This window comes from Anas platyrhynchos, chromosome 1 (genome assembly GCF_047663525.1).
Source record: "Anas platyrhynchos isolate ZD024472 breed Pekin duck chromosome 1, IASCAAS_PekinDuck_T2T, whole genome shotgun sequence".
Taxonomy (NCBI): Eukaryota; Metazoa; Chordata; class Aves; order Anseriformes; family Anatidae; genus Anas; species Anas platyrhynchos.
In genome coordinates, this window is record NC_092587.1 from 114819261 (window position 1) to 114836107 (window position 16847).

General features: G+C 51.6%; 1 protein-coding gene and 1 long non-coding RNA gene across 2 annotated transcripts; both read right to left on the reverse strand.

The window, feature by feature from the left end:
• Positions 1–833: 833 nt before the first annotated feature.
• On the reverse strand, positions 834–4250 carry LOC140001457 (protein maestro-like). Its single transcript, XM_072033064.1, has 9 exons — positions 4164–4250; positions 3517–3654; positions 3208–3319; positions 2871–3014; positions 2468–2650; positions 2172–2324; positions 1559–1681; positions 1240–1342; positions 834–937 (listed from the first exon to the last, which is right to left on the reverse strand). Exons 1-9 carry the CDS (start codon positions 4232–4234, stop codon positions 849–851), a joined length of 1116 nt encoding a protein of 371 aa, XP_071889165.1. The 5' UTR covers positions 4235–4250; the 3' UTR covers positions 834–848.
• A 5961-nt stretch (positions 4251–10211) lies between these two features.
• LOC140001458 (uncharacterized) lies at positions 10212–11152 on the reverse strand. The gene is made up of 3 exons (XR_011806689.1): positions 10896–11152; positions 10714–10821; positions 10212–10460 (listed from the first exon to the last, which is right to left on the reverse strand). It is a non-coding gene; the product is annotated as an uncharacterized lncRNA (long non-coding RNA).
• Positions 11153–16847: the final 5695 nt, after the last annotated feature.

Consider the following 16847-nt stretch of genomic DNA (forward strand, 5'->3'; position numbering starts at 1 on the left):
CAGATAACTACATTAATCATAAGGCTTAGACATGCTGGTCATAGGACTCTGTTAAAATTAGGTTGCAAGAAAGAAAATTGCCTGAGACTGCCGCTTGGGGGGAGGAGGTGGAAGAGGGTGGATGGCATTTTGGGTTTCTTTCCTTTGTTTCTCGCTTCTCTAGCTTGTTAGGAGTAGGCAATGAATGTGACTGTCTCCCTACTCTGTTTGGCCTGTCACGATCATTGCTGAGCAATCTCCCCGTCCTTATCTCAACCCTCAAGCCCTTTGCATCCTCTTTTCTCCCTGTTCCTCTTGGAGGAGGGGGAGTGAGAGAGCGGTTGTGGTGGAGCTCAGCTGCCCACCCGAGTAAAACCATCCCAGAAGCACATGTTGAGAACTGCTTTGGAGAGCAGTTTTCCAAAGATGCCCAAGATGAGTTCCTGGAAGGTGCAAAGGGTGCAAAGGGCTCTTCAGTGAAACCTGGGGGAAAAAGGTAAGATCCAGGTTACAGTAGTATACATCCTCTACGCTCCTCACGAAATGGACACGTTGGGAACAGGAGTGGCAAGCAGTTTCTTTTTAAGGGAAGAAACCAATTTGGAGGGGCGACGTTTGCTTTCTCCCGTTTGCCAGCAGCCTCTCCTGATCGCGGTGACGTTTGCTGGATAACCCTGGGAGGCCTCATGGTGAGGTCCACCAGCTCCTTCAGAACCCATTTGTGCATCCTGCCAGGCTTTTCCCCACAGGCCCCAACGTGCCCCCCTGGCCCTACGAAAAAGACCCTTTGTCCGCAGAGGGGAGGCCACGTTGAGTTGGATTTCCCCAAGGACACAGCGAGCGCTGAGACCACGTACATGTACAGAGTTTTATTGTCCACAGGGTGCCACGGCCACAGAGGGCCTTGTCTGCCTTCTCCACACTTGGGCGTCCTCAGTGCTGCTCGGGCCCTGGAAAGCTGCAACAAGACAGACAGAGCTGTGAGCAGCCAGCCCAGGCAGCTGTGCCCCCTGCCACCCTGGAGCTGCTCTCCAGATTCTCCAGATCACTCCTTGATGGTTGCTCAAGCTTTTGAAGGAACTCGGAGGCAGGTTGCAAGGAAAAGCCCTGCGTCCCTGTCTACCCCATCTTCAGCCCATGGGACACAGCACGGTGTCTGCCCTGTTCTGCAAAGGCAGGGCCCGGAGGAAAGAGAAAGCAGAGGCCCCTACAGCTCTCTGGTCAGGAAAGGGAGCGGTAAGTTCCAGTGCGGGCTCTCACCAAGGATTTCGAAGGTCGATGGGTGCAGCCTCTGCCCGTTCTCTAGGCAGCCTCTCCTGGCTACGGTACGGAGCCTCTCCAACTTTGAGGGGGCGTATCTGGCCTAGGGCAAGACAGGAAGGCACAAGTTCACGGGGGTCCAAAAAGATGCCTTCTGTTGCCCCTCAGCCAGCTGGGGCAGGGGGAAGGGGAGAGGCAGTGGGTGGCCAGGAGGGATGGCCATGGCCCAGTCCCGGCCAGCCCCACGTGCATCACCGCGCACTCCCCTGAGGGAGCCCGGGCAGGGCCCTGACGTCTCGCTGGAGCACAGCTTACTTACCAGGTGAGTGCAGAGCGCATCCTGCAGCTCTTGTGCACCCAGCCTCTTGCACAGAGAGATGATCTCCCGTGGCCGCCTCAGCCCCATAAATGGAACACAGAGCCTGAAGGTGATCTTGCACATCTGAAGAGGAGAGTTGTGCCGTCATTCCTCCTCCAGCAGCGGGTGTGGGACCTGCCCAGGGAGCTCAGCCAGCCATGTGCTGCTGAGCTCCAGCTGGCGGGGGGCTGCCCGAGGGGCACTCGCTGGCAGGGGAACGCACTGGCGGCAGCAGAGGGGACCTGCTCCATCCCTTCGGCCGGCACCCAACCCAGTCCTGATGCCTGGCGGCCGAATCCGTGGGCTTGCTCCCCACTGCCTGCTCCCAGGGGAGCACCAGCTCCGGGAGGCAAAGGCAGGCACGAAGGCGCGTGGCCAGCAAAAGGGCCCAGAGGCCTGAGATGCTCGCTGGTAAGACTGCCCTGGGCAGCACAGCGCAAGGCTCGCTGGCACACTTTTAGGGGGGATCTGCAGAGACGCCCGGCAGCCGCTGAGCAGGCAGCAGTGGCAGAACGCCTCGGCCCTGGCCACGCAGCTTTCTGGGGCTTTGGGAGCAAGCTGCAAGGGCACTTACGCTGGCAACTGCCAAGTCGGGATCCCGGAGGTGCAGGAAAAGGCTGACCCATGTTTCTGCCACTTCTCTGGCAAAGAACAACCCCTTGGTCGAGGCTGAGGAGGCCAGGACTGAATAGAGGCGCAAGGCCGAGTAGCGAAGGTACTCTTCTTCCTGCAAGCAGAAAGCCGTTTGTCAGCTGGGTAACGAGGCCGAAGCAGGCACTCAGCCAGCAGAGACCATCCAGGTGGCGCGTGCAGGCCCCTGCCCACCCCACGCTTCTCAGAGCAGCGGCAGCAAGAGCTGGCTTCACTCACAGACTCGAAGAACATCTTGGTGGACCTGGCGATGTCTTCAAAGGCCGATCCCAAGTTCACCACCTGCAGCACCCTCACAAGCTCAGCTAGCGCCAGCATGCTTTCTGCAACCACCTCGGGACGGGCAGTGCCCGCCAGGCTCTGTTGCAGCACCCGGACAACTCGTCTCCTGCACTTCCGCACCTGCAAAGCCAAAGACGTGCACAGACTTTTTGACTCTGACATTTGGCACCCAATTTGCCCTCGGCAGCCCTGCTGGCATGAGGGAAAGGAGCGCGGCCTTAGGAAGGAGCCCTGCTTTTGCCTTTGCCGCTCTGTCCAGGCCCTTGAAGCAGCTCTCCCCTGGGGTCTTGCTAGGGAGGGGAATATCCCTGCAGTCAGAGCGCAGGGAAATCCGTCTCACCTCCATGGGCACGCTGCCGGCTGCGTTGCCCAGAGCTCTCGCTGCCAGCTGCCTGATGGTGCTGCTTCGGTGGTATGCTTTCTCAGCCAAGACACGCAGAGTCTTCAGGACGTTCCTCTTCTCAAGAGGCGGCTCCTTCATCAGCTGCAACAGAGCAACACAGCCACGAGAGTCAGGACACAACCTCAGCCCAGGCACAGCACACAAGCAGGCTTCGCACAAAGGAGTCTTGATGGGGGAGCTTGCTTCTCATCTCTCCCCACAGCAAGAGGCAGCCCAAGCAGCAACCTCTTTCAGAAAAGCCCTGGGGAGCCCCCCTGCCCTCCTACTGCCTCACCTCAGCAAAGAAAGCCATGGCCGTCAGCTGCAGGTTTGCTGACGGGTAGCACAGCCACTGGGAGAAGATCTCAATCAGCTCCCGGGAGATGAGCTGGGCACGGAGCAGGACACTGCACAAAGAGCACAAGGGGCAACGCCCGGTCAAGTGGGAAGGCTGCAGGCTGCCACCGCGGACTTCCCCTCCTCCAGCACAGGCGCTGCTCTGCCCTGCAAAGAGCTCCCCAAGCACGCAGGAAAGGGCCCCGGCAGCCGTTCCCCTGGGCGCAGCCACCGAGAGGAAGGCGAGATGCTGCCCTGGGGCTCTCACCTCGTCAGGAGGCACATGCCCTCGGCATAAGTGCGGGGGCTCTCCAGCAGCGCCGACATTTTCTGCCTCCAGAACGGCGTCAGCCAGCTCTTCTCAGCGCATTTGGTCAGCACTGACAGGAGAGTTTCGCAGAAAGGCCTGGGAAAGAGCAAGAGCCAGAGAAGTCTCAGATCAGAGCAGTGTTCCGCAGGGGAAGACTTAGCAGAGCAAGAACGCTCAGCAGCTTTACAAGCTGGTTTTTCACTCCTCCCAAGCTCCAGCGAGGGAGGGAGAGGCAAAGAAGCGCAGAGGCAACGCTCTGTAGCCACCAAGTCTGTGGCAAAAGCTGGCCAGAAAAGCAACTGTGTGGCAAGGTGCCGTGTTGTGTTGTGTTGTGTTGTGTTGTGTTGTGTTGTGTTGTGTTGTGTTGTGTTGTGTTGTGTTGTGTTGTGTTGTGGGGGAACTGATCTGAGCACTCGAACCTCCCCAGTGAGGCAGCACCGCCTGAGTGCAATGCTTGGTACACCCTGACAGGCCGGGAATTACACCGGCAGAGCCTCCACAGCTGCCCGTGGCCAGAGCTGGGCCACAAAGCAGGACAGGAAACACACACCCATGCTTGGCTAGGCCATTCAAGCCCCCCTTGCCCTGCTCCTCCTGCCCCTGACCTGCACACGTTGCCCTCTTGCCGCTGATCCTCAGCGTGCCCTCTCCAGGGGCTGAGGGGCGCAAACAGCATCTCTTCCCCCAGTGCCTTGCTGAGAGCTGCAAACTTGTCAATAGTTGAACCAGTCGTCCATTCTGCACTTCTCGCAAACTCGAGTCCTCAATGTGATTGGCTATGCCTACTACATAAAGAGAGTCAGATACAACATTCAACGGAACATCTTTCCATTTTACAAACGCCCATACTACTGCGAACAGTTCTAGTGTCCGTAATGAATCCTCTTTCTGAGCTTGCAAAATCTGATGTTGCCAGCCATGCTCATCCTTCCATGTCACTGCAGCAGTTCTGGAGCACTTACCGGCATCTGTAAAGACTGTTATTGCATCTGCAACTGGTTGGGGTGATCGCTTTGGTCTACTTATCCAGCCCTGGTTTTTCATCCAGGACAAGACAGGAGATTGTAATGGTTTTGCTATTAACATGGCTCCATCATGCAATAGAGCAGTTTGCAGTTCCTCAGAATTTTGTATATACCATTCCACTTGACTTCATGGGTAACCATATGGTGTTAGGAGGGGCCCCGTCTACTTGCAAGGTTCTACTTCGTCCCTTTTTAATTAATTCTGCTAATGTGGTGATTTTTTCTTGAATTGTTTGTCGTGGCCGCAACGGAGGAGCTAGCCATTCTAGTACCACCGTATCTCCCTGCTTCTCCCCCGTTTTTATTTTTTGCTGTGTTATCGCACCCATCAAATATTGGGGGCCACACAGAGTAGTTAGATCAAGAGGCGCACCCTCTATACGCCGATGTGTAGCCCGTGTTGTAATCATTGAGGCTATTAGCTGTAGTGCTTGTTTTTGTTGGTCTGTAAGCTGAATTGGTGCTGCTGGATCTGTCCCTCGTAGCAAAGGTCATAGCTGATTTAACAGCTCGTTGGGAATACCAACCACTGGTCGAATCCATTGCAAATCACCCATCAACTTCAGGGCGTCGTTAAGAGTCTTAAGGTCTGATTGTATTGTCAATTTCTGCGGTTGGATCGTAGCATCGGTGATATGTCGTCCAAGATATTTCCATGGGCTTGTCTCCTGTACCTTCTCGGGGGCAACTACTAATCCTCTCTGTTTAAGTTGTTTCGTTAGTTCATCCTTTTGCTGTGAAGAAAATGGTGTTGACTGGGCCAATAGAATATCGTCCATATAATGATAGATTATTGTTCCTGACCGTTTTCATCGCAACGGCTGTAGAGCATCGTTGACATAGAGTTGACATAGAGTTGGCGAATTTCGCATTCCCTGCGGCAGGACCGTCCACTCAAATCTCTGGTCCGGCCCTTCTCGGTTTATTGCAGGAAGTGTAAAAGCGAATCTTTGTTTATCGTTTTCATGGAGAGCAATTGTGAAGAAACAGTCCTTTAAGTCCACTATGAGTAAATGCCATCCTTCAAGTATCATCGCACGATTAGGCAACCCTGGCTGCACTGCTCCCATATCGTACATCTGCTTATTTACCGCGCGCAGATCGTGGAGCAGTCAATACTTTCCCGACTTCTTTTTAATCACAAAGATAGGTGTATTCCACGGGCTTGTTGACAACCTTAAGTGCCCCTGTTGAAACTGTTCTTAAACCAGCTCATGCGCTTGTATCAGGCTTTCCCTTTTTAACGGCCATTGCTCGACCCACACAGGATCATCATTCTTCCACCGGAGCGGGATCGGGAAAGTCCAAACAATGGCCATATCTATAAAGGGCGTTCCCAGGTAAGGACCATTCCCATTTGAGCAAGGATGTCCCGCCCTATTAGTGCGTGCACCCCGTCAGGCAACGGAATAACAGAGACACAACATTTCACCACTTTGTCCCCTATTGTCCACCGCAGGGGTGGTGACTGACGGGCAAGTGTCATTCCTCCTACCCCGGCCACCGTGGCATTGGTTTCAGATGTTGGCCAATGCTGCGGCCAGTTTTGTGTGCTGATTATAGATACATCGGCTCCCTCTTGTGGCTGGTCGGAGAGGAACGGGTTCCCCCTCGGTGTTGCTGTGTATGCGGCAGCGTTTTGTGTCGTCACGGGGCGACTCTTCCCGCTCTTCCGGCCGTTTCCCAACACCTTGCGTCGACATGCCGCTTCATTGGGATTGCCCGACTGACAATTTGAGCACCATACTGCCCCAGCTTTGCAGTTTCGTCTCACGTGTCCAAAACCACCACAACCAGAACATCGCAAGCGGGGTGGTATTTGGCCACTAGGGGTGGTACTTGACCACCAGAGCGTGAACCGGCCGTTTGCAAAGGAGCAAGAGCTGCAAGGACCTGACTCTGTGTAAACTGAGCATGCTCTTTCATAGCCTGTGCCTGCTCTCGCATGCTGTCACCTAATTGCTTTACTGCTTCTACTAACATAGCCTGGGGGCCTACTGGTACCTGAGCCAATATTTCCAACCCTTCCTCGATTGTCCATGTCCCGGGTAAGGAAGCCAATATATTGCGAGTAGAGGGGTTGCTATTCCGAATTGCGCACTGTTTTAATATCATGCCCTGGAGGTAATCAGGCACCCCAGCCGCCTGTATGGCGTTTGCTACGCGGTCAATAAAAAGCCCAAATGGTTCCTCTCTACCCTGTTTGATTCCCATGTAGGAAGGTATTCCCCCTGGCCCCTTTATCCGATCCAATGCTCTTCTGGCCATTCTCATCGATTCCTTCGCTTTATCAGGTCCCCGCGAGGCCTGTGCTTCTGTCCTAAAATACGGTCCTACCCCCATCAACTCTTCCAGCGTGACCCCATGTAAAGGGTCCCCAGGTGCTCTTATCACTGCGACTGCTTCTTGACAAGCAGCCTGCCAATGGGCATTAAATAAGAGCTGCTGGTGTTGGGTCAATATTAACTTCATTATGCTACGTATGTCTCCTGGAAGCAAAATATTTGTTCCCCAAATATAGTCCAACATCTGTCTCGTGGGTTCACCTTTCAGACCTGAGTCGTTCACTGTGGACCACAGCTGAGTTAACAATTTCCAGTCCAAATTCACTAGATTAACCGTAACATTACCCTGGGCGTCCGGTGGTGAATATACTACCGGGAAGGCCTCTTGAACCAATTGTGCAGCTATCCCGTGTTCACCCTCGTGTAGAGCCTCATCTGCTATTTGCTTCCACACCCTCTGCCTCTCTTGAACACCTTCTATAAACGGGCTTGTATTTTTTCTTTCTGGTTTTTGCTCTCTTATTTCCTCATCCATTTCCCCACTTTTGTGAGAAGGAGCCGGTGGTGCTGCTGGTGATGGCGAGAGCACCAACGCCGACTCTGAGAAGGATGATGAGAGAGGAGGAGGCTCCCATTGCCCCATAGCCCCCTGAGGCAGCGTTATCGTCCTCACTGAAGGCGGCAATGGGTAATCCCCAGCTCCCCCCATCCCTCCCTGTTGAGGGTTAACACTACCAGCACTTCCTGGCAATCCCAGTTGCTCTGTAGCAGCAGCAGCGACTCTCTGCTCAGCCTGATGTATAGCTAAGGCATTAGTGACTGCTCTCCAAGGCTTCAATAATTTTTTAGCAGCCTTATTTTCATTAATAACTTCATCAAACAATTTGTCCCCAAATTTATGCCACTCTGTTTGTTCAAAAACTGTATCCGGATTGATAGAACAACCCTTTGTTACTCCATATTCTAATAATCCTGGTAAATCCTTTTTGCAGTCTATACCCTGCGTGCTCCGCTTATCTAAAAAGCATTTGAGCAAATCATACGCCGCTTCTCTCTCCATACCTTTATTTATGCTGTTGCAGCCTTTGCGAGACCTCGTTCCCGCGTCCCTGCGCAGTTCCGTTTCCCGCGTTTCCCCGCGGATCTCTTCCCACGCTCCCCACGGTTTCTTTTCCCCGTGTCTCACCGTGAGTCCTTTGTCCGGGTCGGTGCGTGCAGTTTCTCAGTGCCTCTCAGGTGTTCCGGCTTCTGTCAGGTCTGTGTCTTTCAGAGCCGTCCGTGGCTCTGCAGCGTCTCTCAGGGCTCTCTCCGTCCGGCAGGAGTCCCTCTGTGTGCCTCGGGTGTCCCGGCGCCGCTCCGATGTGCCGATGCTGCCGCTCTGATGTCCCGGAGCCGCTGCTCTCCCTGGGCTCCCGGCGCCGCCGGTCTCCCGCTGTGCTGCGATGTCCCGGCGCCGCTGCGATGTCCTGTTCAGGTCTCAGCCTGTTCGGGCGCCATTTGTTAGGAAGCACGGCCGAAAGCATGACAGACACCGGTTGAGTCAGATCATGCTGCTCCATTTTATTGCCCAAATGGCCTAACTTTTATAGTGAACTTAACAGGGGCAGACAGTGTTTCACACAAGATTATTGGTCAGCAGCACTCAGACAAACAACTAGAAGAAAACAACCCCACCTGCAAGAAAACAACCCCCCTTGTGTTTGTATGGGCGGGGGGAACGCTCTGCCCTTCCTGCTCCCCCTACCTGCGCTAACTGCTGCGCCACAGCCTTCTGACACGCCGTGCCCTGTTTGCCCAGCCGTGCCCTGCGCCCCACATTTGGGGACCTTGCAGTAGCACGATTCTCAGAGAACCCCTTTCCCCCCCATTATTTTTATTCCCAACTCAGGTAGCCATGCCTTTAACAGCAGCTTCAATTTTTCTTCCTTTACTCTCACCGTCTCTGCATGGTCACGCTGGTAGAACCGCAGGGTGGCACGGGCCGTGGTCCCGCTCTGCTCTCTTCCTTTCACAGAAGGACGCTTTCCCCAATACCTCAGAAACTGGTTTGTACAGCTCGATAGGCATGAGCCAGGCCCCAGCACGTTACAATGATTTGTGTTACTTTGGAACTGCCAGAGTCAAGACACCTTTTTTTCAAGCATTCTATCAGTTTTTTAGGATTTTGCAGTTGTTCGGGGGTGAATTTCCAGAACACTGGAGTTGCCCGCTGCTCTAGATGCCTGCCCATATCCTCCCATACTCCCTGCCACTCGCAACTATCCTGCCTCCAGGCAGATATCTGGATGAGATTCCTAAATAGTTGTTTAACTTCAAGCAAAACCTGAAGCATATTCAGGAGGCATAACAACAAGAACATGCTGGTCTGAGTATCCCAAGGATATTCAATATCTTGGAGAACTATTGTAACTAGCTTGGAGGATTAGAGGGTGGTGAAGGAGAAAGGGAGAGTGAACGAGTATGAAAAAGTATCTTCCCCTTTCCCCGCCACAGACTGACTCCATGATGAAAAAAGGCGATAGGTATAATTGCTAATAGTTTCCGAGATATGGTTTCCAGAGTATAGAGTTGACGACATCACTGAGTACAAATACCAAGTTAGAGTCATGACCAGATATTTCGTCGTCTCATAAGCCACTGCTACAACACACAGTACCATAATGATCTTAAACCAGGGCCCAGAGAGGATAAACAACATGACAGAGAGCACATACGGAAAATAATGTGCTATAATGCTCAATTTGGAAAACAGGCACAGCAGACTTGGGATAAAAGCAATCAGTATTATGACAACTAACTATTAAGCAAGTCTAATACTTATAACAATTTTAGTTTAACACACTCTGGTCAGATCTGTTATTATCTCAAAACTTTGTGCCCCACGTTGGGCGCCAGAATGGACTGTTGTGGTTTAACCTGGCTGGCAGCAAAACACCACATAGCCATTTGCTCAACATCCCCCCTCCCTCTCTGGGATGGGGGAGAGAAACGGGAAAGTGAAGCCCGTGAGTTGAGATAAAGAGAGTTTATTAAGACACAACAACACTACTAATACTGTGTAAAAACAAGTGATGCGCAACGCAATTGCTCACCACCCGCTGACCGATGCCCAGCCTAAACCCGTGCAGTCCGGCACACCTCCCCAGGCTAGCCAATCCTATATATTGTTTAGCATGACGTCAGATGGTATGAAACACAGCTTTGGCTAGTTTGGGTGACCTACCCTGAGTCTGACCCCTCCCTTCTCTTGCTGCGCAGCCAGCCTGCAGATCTGGGGACCAGATCTGGGGACCTTGCAGTAGCACGATTCTCAGAGAACCCCTTTCCCCCCCATTATTTTTATTCCCAACTCAGGTAGCCATGCCTTTAACAGCAGCTTCAATTTTTCTTCCTTTACTCTCACCGTCTCTGCATGGTCACGCTGGTAGAACCGCAGGGTGGCACGGGCCGTGGTCCCGCTCTGCTCTCTTCCTTTCACAGAAGGACGCTTTCCCCAATACCTCAGACACTGGTTTGTACAGCCTGGGAGAAAGATCGTCTCTCCTCACTGGTGGACCTATTCCAAATCTTTCTCCACAGCCGAGACGCAGGCCTGCAGGGAAGAGGAGAGGCTTTCTTCATACTGCTTTTGACTTACATGTTGTGAAAGCGGCATTTCTTTTAGGAACAGCACAGTCTCGCAACTTCCACTTAGTGAAAGTTATGATAACTCCACCTGTACCTTCCCCATCGGTTTCGTCTCACTGCAAGGCATAATCTGAGTGCACATTAAGGCACCTTTTTCCACACTGCCTGTTGTTGAATCCTAACAAATAGTTAAGAACATTCTTCAAAGTCATGCTTACCTGTAAGCACTTGAGCTTCTGAGTTGGTGGGGCTTTCTTTTTAGCTTTCATTCTCATTATATTTGGAAGGGCTGGAAAGGGAGCTTAGAAGCCACAGAAGTAATTTCACTGAAAACAGACAAGGTGAAGGAAGTACTCAAACTCCTCGACATTAAAGAACCGTAGAACCCAGGAACACTTACCTGCCAGCTCCTGAACTTGAGTCACTTCCACGCTGCTTCACAGTGACTTCGCGTAACCAGGGTCTCACTGTACTGAGAGGGCACCAACAACGTAGCTAGCTCATAGAGTCACTAAAACTGTTTCACAGAGATGGGAGAAAACATGAAGAAATAGCAGCCCACCGAGGAACACTGAATCCGCTCCACCACAACAGCAGAAAAGCACCCTAGAGAACCTGAGCCTCAAACTCCCCCACCGGGAAGGCAATTCCCCACAAGTCCTCAGGCTTCCTATATAGCAAAAGTCAAATGATCCACACCTGGCAGGTTTCACTTCACAAGGGTGGAGCCAAGAGACCTCCTGGAATAGGCTCATCTACCTGGCTTCAGTCTTTTAAGCTTAATTGCTCCTTGTCACTACTAGAAATAACCTGACAAGGGGCTTAGTAGTTAGAGCTGACCTAATGAATTAACTACAAAAAGTGCACAAGGGTCATATTTCTGTTAGTCATTCTGTGAGGACAAGTAGTACAGAGCCTGTTTAAATAAATAAATAAACAGACAAACAAACAAACGAAAGAAAAGACATCAAAGGAAAAAAGAAAATGACCTTAAAGGCAAAATTGCTCTCATAGATTTTCATCTGTCTAGTCATGACAGACAAAGAATATAGCAATCAAAGTTACTTTTCTTGGCATTAATGGTATTTAAATCTGCTTTTCTGAGATGTCTTCTTTATGCAGGACTTTTCAAAATCTAGCCCCGTGACCTCTGACTGCAGTGTTTACTTCCACTGCGTATAAGCTATCACGTATGAATGCCAGGATCCGGATCGTCACTCACTATTCAGGTCAAGGACTGGTCCAAAGGTTTGGGTTTTGATTTGGGTACATGCCTACCTTGCTGTTTCCTGGCAGGTCATGGGAAGAAGATTGGCTGGCTTGGGGGAGCTCCTGTACACGTGGCTTTTAGGCTGCAGCCAAAGTGTTCCTCTAGATCTGGAAGTCTGAAGAGGGTTGCAGCTTCCAAGCTCAGATACAACCACATGTTAGTCTGGCGCAACTGATTTTTGTGTTCCTTGCACTGGCTGTGCAAGGAACCTCCTCTCCAGAGGCAAGGACATGCGTCTCTTTCGTGCTCCTTCGTTAGTGTCGCATTAAGGGGTGTAGCTGATTAACCGTTATGGGACCGGTCGGATTCAGGGTACCGAACCTGTCAGATACACCAATGACGCGTTAACTGTCTGGAGTCCGGTCAGATATTCACCAATAACGTGTTAACCGTCCGGGGTCTGCTTGGATTCAGAACACTGAACTATCACGGTCACAGATGCACCAATAACGTATAACCACCCTTACCCTAGTTGCACTTAATGAGAGCTATGACAATGCAATCAAGTGTGGTTTATTACAGCAACAGATAACCAGGTTCTTTGGATTGCCGGCAATAGTGCCTGTCTGCAAAAGCAAGCTAGCATGCATGAAATACACAGGTGTTTCAGGTGCGCAGCCTAGAAATTAATGTGTTAAATGGATCAAAGATTCTAGAAAGATTTATAACTGTTATATATGGAGTGGTAATTCGTGTCGAGGAAACGGTTGATATTAATAAAGAAGGGGAACTTTGGGAATGTGGCCATGGGCGTTGGAAAGCCCTGTGGTTGAGATAACATTAGACTCTTAACGACGAGGCCATCAGGAATATAAAAATGTTTAGAGGGAACAAAGAAGGGTGATTCAGGAGACACCATGCAGTCTCCCGTTTCTTGTTCTCCAGTTAAGGCGTGGATGTTTCTGGGTGTTTGCTGTTGTCGTTACATTCAAAGTTGTTTGAGCAATGAAAAGTTGTTTTGAAAAGAACTGCTGTGGAGAGAAGGGTATAAGAGGAGAGCCTGCCCTCAAAATAAAAAAAAAAGGCAACACGATGAAGTTGCATCAATAAAGAAGCAGGAACAAGAAGCGAAGAGGAAAAGGCTGGCAGAATGGAGACCAGGACGGGAACAGGCACTTCGATTGCCTCATGAAGATAGGTTCGGCCAAACTCAGCAAACTGCTCAGAGAAGCTCGTACAGAAAGTCGCTGGAAATAGGCGCACTGGAGCTGGAGAGAAGCTCGAGCTGAGAGAAGCGGAGCTGTGCACACAACTGCCTCTCACTGGTAAGCAGTTGTGCATTATGGGGAATCATTCGTCCTTAGGAACAAAGACCGTCCTGGTAACCTTACAGCTTATTCTCCTTATTAACAATTGGACAGTTTATGAGCCTCAAATATGGGACCAAACTGAGGTTAAGGTGTGGGTCTCTGCAACTAAAAATGACAAGGTTGCAGTGGGATTTATCGGCACCTGGCGAGCAGTCTCTGAGGCCTTAAAGAGCCACGTGGAGCCACAATCACAAACGCGTGGCTTGCCAGATAGTGAGGGAGCTGCAGGCCCCTTTACTGATCTGACTGCTACGCCATGGGCCCCTCTGCTGTTACAGCCATCGAAGGCTTTTGCTGTTTCGCCCCCTGCTGACCTGAACGTGCCTTTTGACCCAGGCCTATTGGCCTTGAAAAGGAGATGGATATGCTTTTCTTCGATCTGGGAAGAACGAGATACATAAGGCCTGAAGACCGAGTTGCTTGACAACTTAAAGCGAGACACATCGCTCAAAAGGAATGGAAAATGGAGACTGTTAAGTCATGGAACTTAAAGGATTGTTTGTTACCTTTTCTGATCGTGCATATGTATAGGCGTACTCGATTTTTATTAAGTTATGGAACATAGAGGATTGTTTGCTACCTTTCCTGATTGTACATATGTAGAGGCATACTTGCGTTTAGTATGTAAAGCAATGTTCTGTATATTTAGAACGTTTGATGTTTGTGTGTGAGTGTTGGTGGAGCGTAGATCCCCCGCACGCCCAGCGCTGTTTACTTGCTGTTTATGCTTTTTATAGCTTTTATACCTTTTAGAAATGTTTGTTTTATAAATATTACAAAATTAAGATTGAGTTGAGACCTCATTTATAACAATAACCAAGTGTTCAAATCTCACCCAAAGGCATTCCAAATGGGGGGGGGGAGAGAGAGTCTCAGCCCATCGACTGGTCCCAGGAGTCAGGAGGTCCTAAGGATGTTGTATTCCCTCGGGGTGGTATCTCCCCTGATGGTGGTATCTTCCCTAACATCCCCTCTCTCTTAGGCCAATTTATATTATTTTCTCTCTTTTGGGTGGAGCTTGAGTGGCTCTAGTCAAGCATATCTTAGTTATGATTGGTGAAAAGTTCTCCCGTCTCCGTTTAAAGTAATAGGCTCCGAGAAATTCAGAGCGCGTGCTCAGTGAGGGGTGGTTGCTAGTGAACAAAGCAGGAGAGATCAAAGCCTCCTTCTTCGAGTCAGTAAGATACTGGGCTACAAAGATGGCGAAGGGCCTAGAGGGGAAGTCGTATGAGGAGCGGCTGAGGTCACTGGGCCTGTTCATCCTGGAAAAGAGGTGGCTGAGGGGAGGCCTCGTCGCAGCCTACAGCTTCCTTGAGAGGGGGAGTGGAGGGGCAGGGACCGATCTATTCTCTTCAGTCACCACTGATAGGACCCACGGCAACGGTGTCAGCCTGAGGCAGGGGAGGTTTAGGCTAGACATCAGGAAGAGGTTCTTCACGGAGAGGGTGGTCGCACACTGGAACAGGCTCCTCAGGGAAGTAGTCGCTGCACTAAGCCTGTCAGCATTCAAGAAGTATTTGGACTGCCCACTTGGTCACGCGGCCTGAATTTTTGGGTACACCTGTGTGGTGCCAGGAGTTGGACTCGATGATCCTTATGGGGCCCTTCCAACTCGGGATAATCTATGATTCTATACCCGCCTTTGGTTTCAGCGAGAATTCAGGCCCTGAAAACAACCGAAGTTTCTTCTGGGTGGTGTTTTTTTTTCTGAATAGGGTAACTTCATTTCCCTTTGAAGACTTACGAGGATGTCCTAACAAAAGTTACAAGGGCAGGAAACAGTACCTGAGGCATAGGCTACTTTGCAGCCGGCAGCAGACTATAGGTATGATATTATCATTGCAGACAACTATAATCTATGTAATGTGAAGTGTTCCAGCATGCTTACGCTCTGCCAGAGGCCAGAAAATGGGACCTTCATTTTAAGACTGTATCAAAAAGGAAACAGAAACAACAACAGAAACAATGGCAGCAAGGCCTGGCGGCGGCGGCGCTGCCACCGCCCGCCCGGTAACGACCACGGAGGAGGCTGCGTCACTTCTGGCCGCCTGCGGGTCACCAGTGCGCAAGGCCCACGCCAAGCGCACGGCGGCCGCGCCCCTGCCGGAGGCTCCCGGAGCAGAAACGGCGCCGCTCCGGGCCCCTAGCGGCCTGGGCTCCCAGCAACCGCGCCCCGTTGCGGGCTATCAGCATCCCGACAGCACCAGGCCCAGGGCTTCCCCGCAAGGCCGTGACCCTCACGGTGACCCCGGCCAGTGAAAAGGACTCGGTGGCGGCTTCGGGATTCTTCTGTTACTTTAATTTTTCCAGGGAACTACAGGCCGGTCAGTTTGACCCCAGTACCAGGGAAGCTCATGGAGCAGATCCTCTTGAGAGTCATCACACAGCACTTGCAGGGCAAGCAGGCGATCAGGCCCAGACAGCATGGGTTTATGGAAGGCAGATCCTACTTGACGAACCTGATCTCCTTCTATGACAAAGTGACGCGCTGGGTGGACGAGGGAAAGGCTGTGGATGTGGTCTACCTTGACTTCAGCAAGGCTTTTGACACCGTCTCCCACAGCATTCTCCTCAAGAAACTGGCTGCTCCTGACTTGGACTGGCGCACGCTTCGTTGGGTTAAAAACTGGCTGGATAGCCGGGCCCAAAGAGTCGTGGTAAATGGAGTCAAGTCCAGCTGGAGGCCGGTCACTAGTGGCGTCCCCCAGGGCTCGGTACTGGGGCCAGTCCTCTTTCATATCTTCATCAATGATCTGGACGAGGGCATTGAGTGCACCCTCAGTAAGTTTGCAGATGACACCAAGCTAGGTGTGTGTGTCGATCTGCTCGAGGGTAGGAAGGCTCTGCAGGAGGATCTGGATAGGCTGCACCGATGGGCTGAGGTCAACTGCATGAAGTTCAACAAGGCCAAGTGCCGGGTCCTGCACCTGGGGTGCAATAACCCCAAGCAGAGCTACAGGCTGGGAAATGAGTGGTTGGAGAGCTGCCAGGCAGAGAAGGACCTGGGAGTGATGGTGGACAGTCGGCTGAATATGAGCCAGCAGTGTGCTCAGGTGGCCAAGAAGGCCAACGGCATCCTGGCTTGTATCAGAAACACTGTGACCAGCAGGGCTAGGGAGGTGATCGTCCCCCTGCACTCGGCTCTGGTGAGGCCACACCTCGAGTGCTGTGTTCAGTTTTGGGCCCCTCACTACAAGAAGGACATGGATGTGCTTGAGCGGGTCCAGAGAAGGGCGACGAAGCTGGTGAGGGGCCTGGAGAACAAGTCCTACGAGGAGCGGCTGAGGGAGCTGGGCTTGTTCAGCCTGGAGAAGAGGAGACTCAGGGGAGACCTTATTGCTCTCTACAGATACCTCAATGGAGGCTGTAGCGAGATGGGGGATGGCCTGTTCTCCCACGTGCCTGGTGACAGGACGAGGGGGAATGGGCTTAAGTTGCGCCAGGGGAGTTTTAGGTTAGATGTTAGGAAGAACTTCTTTACCGAAAGGGTTGTTAGACACTGGAACGGGCTGCCCAGGGAGGTGCTGGAGTCACCATCCCTGGAAGTCTTTAAAAGACATTTAGATGTAGAGCTTAGGGATATGGTTTTGTAGGGACTGTTAGTGTTAGGTCAGAGCTTGGACTCGATGATCTTGAGGTCTCTTCCAACCTAGAAATTCAGTGATTCTGTGAACAACAAGAGAGAAGGAAGTTTTCCTTCACCTAAAGTTTATTATAATTTTGCAACTCCTGCAGGTGTCCACAAGAAAGTTTGCCAATGCACCCAAACTCC

Bases quoted from the DNA above. Each gene is read 5' to 3' on its own strand.
- LOC140001457 (XM_072033064.1), bottom strand. From the start codon at position 4,234: ATGCTGTTTGCGCCCCTCAGCCCCTGGAGAGGGCACGCTGAGGATCAG. The intron at 3,320-3,516 runs GTGAGAGCCCCA...CTCTTTGTGCAG, and splicing joins GGCATGTGCCTCCTGACGAG to TGTCCTGCTCCGTGCCCAGC. The intron at 1,682-2,171 runs GTAAGTGCCCTT...TCTCCTCTTCAG, and splicing joins CCGACTTGGCAGTTGCCAGC to ATGTGCAAGATCACCTTCAG.